This window comes from Pungitius pungitius, chromosome 8 (assembly GCF_949316345.1).
Source record: "Pungitius pungitius chromosome 8, fPunPun2.1, whole genome shotgun sequence".
NCBI lineage: Eukaryota > Metazoa > Chordata > Actinopteri > Perciformes > Gasterosteidae > Pungitius > Pungitius pungitius.
In genome coordinates this window covers 10,420,490-10,431,532 of record NC_084907.1, presented here as the reverse complement: position 1 = coordinate 10,431,532, position 11,043 = coordinate 10,420,490, and the positions used below count along the sequence as shown (strand labels likewise).

Below are 11,043 nucleotides of genomic sequence, written 5' to 3'. Positions count from 1 at the left end.
GGGCCGATCTATTAAGGGAATTTATACACATTACATTCTGGAATTTTTTATTTTTCACCACGTTGGTGCAGTTTAATTGTTAAATTCCAATTTGCTAGTGCCATTTACCATGTTACTAATAAAAAGCAATGAGTAACATTACATTAAAGTATTTTCCTTTAAGAATTGCATTTTTCAAAGTAGGAAAAGCGATACAGCTTCTTAATTCGCATGTATAGAATAAAATGATTGCTATTAGGTCATAAATCAGTTAATCTCCAATTAAAACATTCTTTGTGTCTTTATGGACTTGTGTATGTATCAATATGACACATACATTATTATTTTTTATTTTATTCCTCTTCCACTATGTTGTCTTGATGTCCATTGTCGAATTGTCTGCTGTCATGCAGCAACCGCCAAGTCAAATTCCTTGTATGCCTGACCTGTTAATGTAATAAATGTTTCCTGATTCCTAATGACATAATAACATGTCTGAAAGGAAGTGAAAACACATTACAGTAAGAGGGTAGTTCCTACGTCAAAAATTCTTTGCAAATACACTGACTTTGTCCCTGGTTTTTAGTGCAGGGACAAACTTTTCCTCAATTCACAGCAACACAAAAACTCTCCAATGCTCTCGCTGTACAACCAGCAAACCAGGCACCTCCGAGCTAACTGCTCCTTTCTGGGTGAATTATGAATAAAATAACTTATATGCACAGAGGAGCAGCATCACGGCAACAGGAAATCAAATTTGCTTGAGCTAATACCGTCTGCTTCCTCTTTTCTCGCCCTCATTATGGTTCCAACTACATTTCTGTACAAATGTGACATTTTGACTGGAGAGAAAGCCGCCACATGTCACTATGAACATCAAGGGTGTGCCGTTTAATTGGCCTGGTGAAAGAGAAAATTGCTAATTTCAGCAGACACATCTCATCTGGGCAGCTAAAAGCCTCTGTTACAAATATATCTGCTCTTACTCCCTGATGTCTTTCTTTCCACTCTCCAAAACCAATTCTATCTATGTGTTTGTCTGTATCTCCATGGATTTTATTAACAAGACATGCAGACTGGATTTAGCCATCTGCCCTCAAGGGCACTTCCACCATGAACAGCTTCAGTGCATTTATTCATGCCTCATTTTTTCTGATCCACTGGTTGAGAACAAGACGTGTAAAACATCCTCGCTTAAAATAGATGGATCGGCCTTGTTAGATCTGAGGCAAAGCCAAGGTATAATAGAAACTGTTCTTATCTTACAGGTAATTAGAGACCTGGCCCTGGTACATCACGACAGCAACAAGGTTACCATGGAGACTAGCAAGCTGGGATTGGCAAGTGCTCTAGTGCACATCGGCTGCGTCTCAGCGCAGACAGAGAAAAGGATGGACATCCAGGCCCCACTGACGGCTGTTTACATCCACACGGTGCCCGCTCTACCAGCGCAGTCTTTCCACCTCCAGTCTCCAGTAGCTGCCCAGGAGCCAGCCACACTCCACATGGCCATGCCGCCGCTTTACTCGAAGGAGACGCTCCCTTTCCTGACCCTCCATATTCCTGGTGGAGTGCAGTCCCAGCCTGGACCGAGTCTGGCTGCTTCCGTTCCTGCAGCCAGACCCAAATCGGCAGGAAAACATGTGTGTCCTCACTGTGGACGAGACTGCATGAAGCCTAGCGTGCTGGAGAAGCATCTCCGCTGCCACACCGGGGAGCGGCCTTACCCCTGCATTACTTGCGGAGTTTCTTTCAAGACTCAGAGCAACCTCTACAAGCATAAACGTACTCAGGCTCATGCCCGCCTGTCGTCTGAATCAGAGCCTTCCAGCCTGGACAGCAATTCCGGCTCTAGAGACACCTGTACCTCCAGTTTGTCAATTGATGACCGCAGTAAGGATCAAGGCAGCATGGGCAAGGAAACCATATCAACTGCTGCTGAGATTGACTGTCCAGCCATTCCTGCAAAGGTCTATTCTGTAAAAACTCAAGGTTCTTTGAGTGGGCAGCATGGAATGACCTCTGCATGTCATCGGACCCAAGTAAATGAGACGGAAGCAAAAGGGAAGGAAGTAGATAACCAGAAGTTGGGGGAAAAAAAACCTTGGGCGACTGCCAGTGGACATTTTCCACTTCAGAGGCAAGAAGCCACACTGTACTCTAAGCAGTGGGAGAACTCTGTATCTCAAGGGAAATCGCAAAGCCATGAGAGCACTGACTCAGGCTTCAGTGAGAGTAGTGAACACTACCCGAGCCCCGCCAGCGTTTTACCTGACCACAGTATGGATTCTCTTACCGTATCATCCAAGGAGCACCAAAAAGAAACCACCAGGACACAAACACCGTCTGGACCAGGCCGAGGCGGACTAGAACCCAGATGCACTGCAAAGGAGCAGGAGCAGAAGACGCTAGAGGAACGCATATCTAAGCTGATTTCGGAGAATACAGCTGTTGTGGAGGACAAACAGCTAGAGCACGTAAGGCCGCGGAAGACAGTTCTGTCAAAGCAGGGAAGCATTGACCTCCCAATGCCATACAGGTACAAGGACTCCTTTCAATTTGATATGAGGATCAGTAAGGCTCCGAATGTTGGGTCACAAAGAAGCAGGCACCCCGGCTTCTATAGCTCTGTGCCCACTCAACAATCCAACACTCTTGAGCATGCCCCCCTCACCCGCAGCAACTCCCTCCCATACAGCGTTACCCTCCTTCCGCCAGACAGGAGCAGCCCAACCTCTTCCTTTCAAAGTGATTATGTAACAGTTGTGCGGAAGGGAAGCTGTGGTCAGATCAATCCAACAGGTTTCGCAATGAAACCTGTGAACCAGCATTCATCCGCCCACCGGCCATTGGTTCGGCAGACAGCCGTAGACGGCCACCACGCAACAGACGGTCTCTTCACGAATTCATCTGTGGAGGAGGCGTGCGCCAGCAGCCTCAGCTGCGATGGGGATGGCGGTGACATTTGTGGTGAGCCAAGCAACAGAAAGTTCCGGAGAAAGAAAGCACAAAAGTTTGCATATGACAAGTGGTACATGTACGGGGGAGGGACATTCAAGAAGCTTTACAACACTGAGAAGGGCAGCGATGAGAGCGTCAGCAAAAGCAGGAAATGTCTGGCAAACAAGGAGCACGAGGTCGTTCAGAGCCTGCCAAAAAGGTTGTTAGTCAATCAGAAGGATACAGCAACAACAATTAACTCCACAACCAGCAGTGCAATAGCCTGCCAACCAGGCCTCCCTCCTGCCAAACTAAACCTCTTCTCTGCCGTGGATTGGAATGTCAAGGCTGGCCAGGTTCATGCATCATGCAGCTCTCTCAAGACTCCACTTCGGAGAAACCGGTCTTTGTCAGTACTGCCATTATTTCCAGTTGGATCATTGGTTAGCAACCAGACAAAAAGCATGAGCAGAGCAGAAAAAGGGACAACGATTGATCGAGAAAAACATACTGACTCCAAATCGCCGTTGTGTCGAGCCCAGGTTCCCTCAGACATGAAAAAACAGAAAACTGATGATAAAATAATTTGCCCTCTGGAGATGGAAACCGAGCCAACCACACCCCCCCATCCCTGTCCCTTGGTCACTTGCAGTGCACCTCAGCAGGATACAAGTACCAGTTATATCAACCTCCAGAAAAATCAAACACATACTCAGCTCACAGCAGCTCTCTTCCCAACGTGTATAATCAGTACAAATACAGCATCCGTCAGCTGCTCATCTGCCACTTTCACATCCGCCCCTTCGAAGGCCAGCTTCCTGCCTAAGTATCAGCTAAAGTTACCTAATGCCGCTGAACCTGGTTTCAATACTTCACTGCGTGTTGTGGATAAACCTCCAAGAACTGGTTCCCGCACTATCACATCTGCTTTGTCATCTTTTCAAACAGGGATAACCTCACTCTCAGTCAAAACTTGGGATAGGATATGTGAAGTCCCTCGTCCAACTAGTGAAATTATAAAGACAAATGCTTTCAGTTCCACTGAAGACCAGCTCACTTTGCCTTGCACAGCCACAACCCTTTGTCGGGCTGAAATGCCAGCACTGAATAAAAATGCAGCAGCTTCTGCTCTCGTGCACCAGAAATGTTCAGCAACCACAATAACCACAACCTGCCTGCAAAATGTTCAAGCAGGATTATGCAGCACTTCAATACAACCCTCTCAATCTCCAGCTGGTTCCCCTCTTTTGCAGTTACCTAGACCTGTTTCACAGACGGTTCCGCTCTTCCCTCCCACCACTACCATAGCTGCATCGAACAATCCGCCTCCTGCTGCTGTCACTACGGCTTTTGCACAAGGTCAACCTAACCTCAACCCTCTGTCAATCACACAACTCTCGCCAGCATCAGGAGCTTCCAACAGTGCATACACCACGCCAGTCGTACCTTGTCACATAGTACCGTTTGACCAGATGCAGCCAGATGCCCGGAACGTGTTTCACGTTCACACGGCAGACCTTCAGATCTGCTTTCAGATCATATCTGACGAGCAGCTGGCTCTCATTGAACCCCAGATTGAGAGGCAAGCGGGTAGGTTTGTCTCGCAGAGGCGTGATGTGGAAGTGATCCAGAACCTACCTCAAAGTTGTATTGCAATAGAAAGTAGCAATGAAGGAAGGGGCATTCAACCGCAAGGACATCAACAAGGGTTTGACCAAAGTGAATCTTCACTCACATTCGACACAAAGAGAATAAAACCTCAGCTGTCTGCACAATTTGGGGCGGAAGAGACAAATTTCCACCTGGATGAACGGGATGATTCCCCTCAGGAAACAGAATCAGCTGAATCCCCCCACCCTGGAACGCTAGGCACGCCGCTACGCCCACACAGATACAATAATGTAAACACGGCCACTGTGACTCAGAGCTGTATGGGCGATATTGGATCAACTGCTGCTTCCCTCACAAGTGTAGAGTCAGAAGGGAGCCAAACCTCTGACCGGGAGCAAACCGTTTCTCCGACCTGTTGTGCTGAGGGGCAACTTTTGCGGGACAGAAGGGTCAGCCAAGGCAAACTAATGCCTCAAACTGTCTCCGGCCAACACAAGTTCAGCGACACCCCTCTCTCCCCCAGCACAGTGAATCTGAATAACAGTGAAACAGTGGGTAAAGAAAACAATCTTAAAAATCAAGGAGCTCCATGTAGTGCAGGCACAGTGAGAGCCATGCATGATGCATCTGTGTGCAGAAGCGACAGGTCTGAAACTGGGGAACCCAATCCCCCTCTCCAGATTGGACTTGGTCAGGCCTTCAGCGCTTCACGTACTGATGAACATCATGGGGCTGTCTCTTCTTTTCCCATCAATAAATGCATTTCATCCAGACAGTTGAACCCCCACACATCCACCTGCTGCAGTAATCCAACGAAAACTGTTTTGTCAGAGGCTCTGGATTCATGTAAAAAAACAAACATGGCATGTGACAATAAGGGGCAGGATGAAAACAGCTCAGCCGATACAGAGCAACAACTCGCCCAGTTTATGTCAATGTCTTCAATCATCCAGGTAGAAAGAGCCCAAAGCACCCCAGCAGAGCTTCCAAGTATTCAGAGCCATCCTGCAGGTATATATGACTACTTGAAGTATTCATAATGTGTATAATGTGAATCCTATACAGAGCGGAATGTGATATTGTCATTTTGGAGACCAGAACATTAGTTCTGAAGGTGCTCAATACAGAATTCATGCACTTCATTTAAGTCATTTTGGATAAAAGCGTCTTTACATTTTAAAATTTGTAGCAAATCCATATTTCATCTATCCATACTCTCAATATTGAATTGAGAACCTTCTTGTTTGTTAATGTAAACATTTACTATAAAGGTAAATATCTTAACTTAAGGATTGTTTTCTAGTGTCCACATTAACAGTTCTACAACATAGAAATATAACCCTATATATAGGTATGTAGTATGCCCATGGATACCGAAGGGTTCTGCTAAGTCAGTCTTAATTTCCTCTGATGGTGTGTTTCACTGCTAAAGAACAGACTGGGGGGAATATGCCAGATATACAGACCCCCATGGGCCCCTATAGCCCTTTGATGACTGTCAATTGATCGTGATTGATTGATTGAGTATGATATGGACCTTCAACACAAGGGTCGGCAATCGTTGACAAAAGATCTTTCAAGGAAAAGTCAATCAGGAACCCGTTTTTCCCACAAGGTGGCAGCATGTGATCAGTGGTTCTGCAGAATGAAGGCCTCATTCTAACTTGGTTTTATACGCAGAGAATCCCCAAAACCTGCTAATAGCACTACAGTTGTGGTTTCCTGTATTTGGCGTCATTCCACCCTTCTTTAAATTAAAGGCGATTACAGAAGATAACAAAGTTAAAAGGTTGTTGAGGGGAGCACGGAGAGCACTGACCTCCTCCTACAGAGAAACTAGATTCAAGTTTATAGTATAGGCCAGAAGATACCATACCATACATGTCCCATTTCCATAGCCTAAATCTGATTGTAGGATGAAGCAGGTTTACAAATTGTCATTTTTTAAAATTTAAATAATTTGATTGAAACATTTTTTGGAATTAAATAATAAATAAATACATTTTGGCCATGTTACTAGGGATAGAATAAATGAGGCTATGAATAATATATGATCAAACTGAGAATACACTGAAAAAAAAACAGATAATACAGATAGACAATTGTTTTTGTCTATAGACAGTACTCCAAATTATATTTTATGCAACCACATTTCTCCATGTGCCTCATTCATCATGATGATTTATTTAGTCGGGCTTTTACTCCTTTTTTTTCTTCCTCTAGGTCTCAAGGGGGGATGTGCGGCCCAGAAGGAGCTGCACACTCTGGGACACGGAGGGACCCCGGGGAAGCCAGACAGCCCAGAACGGATGCCAAAGCCGAGCCAAGGGGCCGGCAGGACAAGCCCACAGTGCGTGGAGGGAGAGGATGGGAACGGAGGGGTCAACAAGAACAAGGCCAAGTCCACCTGCACGCTCACACGTTCACCAGATATGTTGGAGGTGAGATCAAATAAATTCACAGAATAGATCTTCTGGAGCGGTAAGATACACCAACCCTCTTTATATGTACACTGTACAGCCATGGCCAAAAGTTTTGAGAATGACACATGTATTGGTTTTCACAAAGTGTGTTGCTTCAGTGTTCTTAGATCTTTTTGTAAGATGTTACTATGGTATACTGAAGTATAATCACAAGCATGTAATAAGTATCAAAAGATTTTATTGACAATTTCAATCAGTTTATGCAAAGAGTCAATATTTGAAGTGTTGACCCTTCTTTTTCAAGACCTCTGCAATTTACCCTGGAATGCTGTCAATTAAATTCTGGACCACATCCTGACTGATGGCAGCCCATTCCTGCATAATCAATTTTTTGAGTTTTTCAGAATCTGTGGGTTTGTGTTTGTCCACCGGCCTCTTGAGGACTGACCACAAGTTCTCAATGGGATTAAGGTCTGGGAAATTTCCTGGCCATCGTCCCAATGTTTGTCACCAAAATTTAACATTCTTTATTCATGGTGGTGTTCTTGGGCAAAATTGTGAGTAAGCCCACTCCCTTGGCTGAGAAACCACCCCACACATGAATGGTTTCAGGATGCTTCACTGTTGGCACGACACAGGCTCGATGGTAGCGCTCAACTTTTCTTCTCCGGACAAGCTTGCATCCAGGTACCCCAAACAAGCTGAAAGGGGATTCATCAGAGGAAATGACTTTACCCCAGTCCTCAGCAGTCCAAACCCTGTACCTTTTGCAGAATATCAGTCTGTCCTTGATATTTTTCCTGGAGAGAAGTGGCTTCCTTGCTGCCCTTCATGACACCAGGCCATCCTCCAAAAGTCTTTGCCTCACTGTGCGTGCAGATGCACTCACACCTGCCCGCTGCCTCTCCTGTGCAAGCTCTGCACTGGTGGTGCCCCAATCCCTCAGCTGGATCAACTTTAGGAGATGATCCTGGCGCTTGCTGCACTTTCTTGGGCGACCTGAAGCCTTCTTCACAACAATTGAACCGCATTCCTTGAAGTTCTTGATGACTCGATAAATAGTAGATTTAGGTGCAATTAATTGCGATTCATCTGATCACTCTTCATAACATTCTGGAGTATGTGGAAGTTGTGATCATAAAAACTGAGGCAGCAGACTTTGTAAAAATGAATATTTGTGCCATTCTCAAAACCTTTGGCCACGGCAGTACAGTATATATTCACTGCTAACTGTGCACAGGCTAACACAGTAGATGGCACAGGAATGTCTTAACATGTACACAGTCCTGTGGAAAGACACCAGAACGTTTGCGTTTTCTTCTCATGAAACATTTGCAGCACATGAAATATATGACCCCCAAGAATGCAGTTGGAGAAAACAAAAGTGAACAGGACGAAGCAAAAGTGGATGATTGTCGCCTCGCTCAGCTCAACATGAGTTGATAGATTCATGTTGCTGGGCTGTACTCTGTGATTTGACAATAAATCCTGATCACTGGGTCGGTGCGTTAAGCTTGGCGGTATTTGAGCTATGCATGAAGCTAATGCGAGGGGTTCAGGGGAGGGGGACAAGGACCGTATTATTGTTGTGGCATGACGGTTAAAATTCTTGTCTTATTAACAGGAAGAAGACAGGGCGGTCAACTTGGATCCCACCAAACACTCTCGGCTATCGGAGCGGCATCTTCAGCATTTTTCCCACACGCACTCAGGAATGTCCGAGTGCCCTCCACGGAGCCCCCAGCGAGCGCAGAGCGCCCTTAATTCGCCCGCCCGCGGCGGTCAGACGGGCCTTTCCCCGCCTCCACAGGTGGACACCGACAGCTTTGCTTTCTCGCAACAATTGTGGGGAAGCAGCAGCAGCAGCATCCGTAACCAACAGGCCTCGTGTGAATCCAGTTTGAGTGAGCGCGTCAAAGCGAGGCCCCAAGAGACACAAAATGGTTCCTCGCGGAGTGAGCCCGCCCCTCGGCCCACGCCGGCATTTCCACAGCGCGGCACCGCTCCGGCTCAGCAAGGACACGCAGACGTTGAGTGGACGGCGGGGAGTCCCAAGAGCCCAGGGGTCTCGCCCGATTCTCATTCCGCTCAAGTGAGGCCAGCTGGAACCCCCCCCAGGTCAAACAGCAGCGTGCTGGACGCCGCCGCCGGGCCGCCATCACAGCCTTTCACGTTCCCACAACCCGACGGTCACAGCGGCGCCGAGGACGGGCCACCGGAGGACTTCAACAAGTTCTTCTTTCCGGCCGAGTGTCTGAGCAGCGGAGCGAGGCCGCTGCAGAGCTGCATGGACCTCACAGAGGACACGAGCAGCAGCGACGATGAAGGGAAGCTCATCATCGAGCTTTAACCCAACACACACACACTGACATTCAGAGTTTTTGCTGCTACAGACGTATAACTTCAACCGTTAAGGAAATCAGGGAACCACATGTGTTGTCCAAAGAAGTCCAAATATGAATAAAAGAATCAACATTGACTATTTTATCCGTCATTTTCAATAATACATTAAGAAGTAAATGGGTATGCAGCAAATTTGAGGGCGTTAAATTGACTCTGTGAGATTCAATTTTAACTCTAAGCTGGTGTTTATATTGTCCCAATCTTGTCAGTGTTAAATCAACACTCAGCGAAGTGTTAACAATTTAACTCAGAACAAGTGTCAAAAATAAATCTGCTCATTGTTAAATACAACGTCATTTAGCTAAAGTAACTTATGTTGCATAGGGTTAGAAATGTGTTAAAAACACATGGTGTTTACATTTTACCCAGGGAGGAATTCAGGGTTAGGTGTATTGCTCATGGACACTGGAACATGGAGCAACCAGGGTTTGAACCACCAACCTGGTTCCCAGAGCACCCTCACCAATCCATGTGCCACAGTACGTAGAGTTAAGTCTGATACCAAGAAGTGTGACACTGTACAGTTACATTTCAATCCTATCAAAGATATAGTTTAACTCTACTAAGTGTTGCAAATGAATCTGATCTTGACACTGGATAATGACTCCAGCTCTTTGTACAATTGACTCTGTAACAGTTTGCAGTGTGATTTCAACTCTGCACTCCAACACAGGAAAATGAACTCTAAGAATTTTGCTGTGTAACTTTGCATGAATAGTTTGGGTAGAGTACAATCTGTATCCAGGTCCTGTACCACTCAGTTGCATTACATGCTGAGTAGGAAACACTGCTTAGGTGCTTCCAAGTAGGAGTTTCAAGTCTGACTCTCAGGAATTTCAATTTCTCCCACATGGACCCACGACCATCACAGATCCCATACTTATATATTATTATTACACACATTGTAAATTTTGTCACTGTCTATATGATGAGGAACTAAGGAATGAACTACAGTGGACGCAACATCTGCTCGGATCAGACCATAACACTAACAAAGCAGCTTCCGTTTGCTGGGTACGAGTTACTTCAAGTGGTCATTGTTAGCTTTAAATAAAGGGGGTGTTTTTATACTTACAAAGCAAACACAGATATTGTAAATGTGTCTTTATGGCAAAAGATGACCACTCGTAATTACATTATCAAGAATAATAAACATCTAGGATATTTATCAGCCTATGTATTTATATAATGCCTCGTCAACACGGGCCTCATGTAAAATGCTGCCAAATGTTGCACTACTTCCTTTCGGCTTGTTCGTGCTTTCACACCCATAGTTTTCAATCATTCCTGTTGTTCTGCACACACTCACTGGCAATAATTGCACTCTGCATCACCCTGTAACCTCCATCAGACAGCACCTGTGTGTGTGACTCATGTGCACATGCTGAGGGGGGCCTTGGCTGGCTGGAGGGGCACAAGCCTTTTCCCAGGCTGAGCTTAGTCATGAGTCGGCGCCTATGATTCGGCCCGGGGAGTCACGGCATCAGGAAGTGGGCGGAGGTGAACAACTCGGTGCATAGTTCCACGGCGGTAACTCTTGCTGACTTGCTTGTGAACCACTAGTAGTCATAAAACCTTTTGGACTTGACAGGTGTGCAAGCTTAATCATCATTGTGTTCATTTTCTAATTGCCTATTATTGTACCAGATTGCGTACTCAATCAAAGCTGACAAAAAAAAGAAATAAT

General features: G+C 45.8%; 1 protein-coding gene across 1 annotated transcript; it reads left to right on the top strand.

Moving 5' to 3' along the window:
• The first annotated feature begins 1,250 nt into the window (after nt 1–1,250).
• On the top strand, nt 1,251–9,432 carry znf831 (zinc finger protein 831). The gene is made up of 3 exons (XM_062563904.1): nt 1,251–5,541; nt 6,754–6,971; nt 8,578–9,432. Exons 1-3 carry the CDS (start codon nt 1,296–1,298, stop codon nt 9,301–9,303), a joined length of 5,190 nt encoding a protein of 1,729 aa, XP_062419888.1. The 5' UTR covers nt 1,251–1,295; the 3' UTR covers nt 9,304–9,432.
• The last annotated feature ends 1,611 nt before the right edge of the window (nt 9,433–11,043 follow it).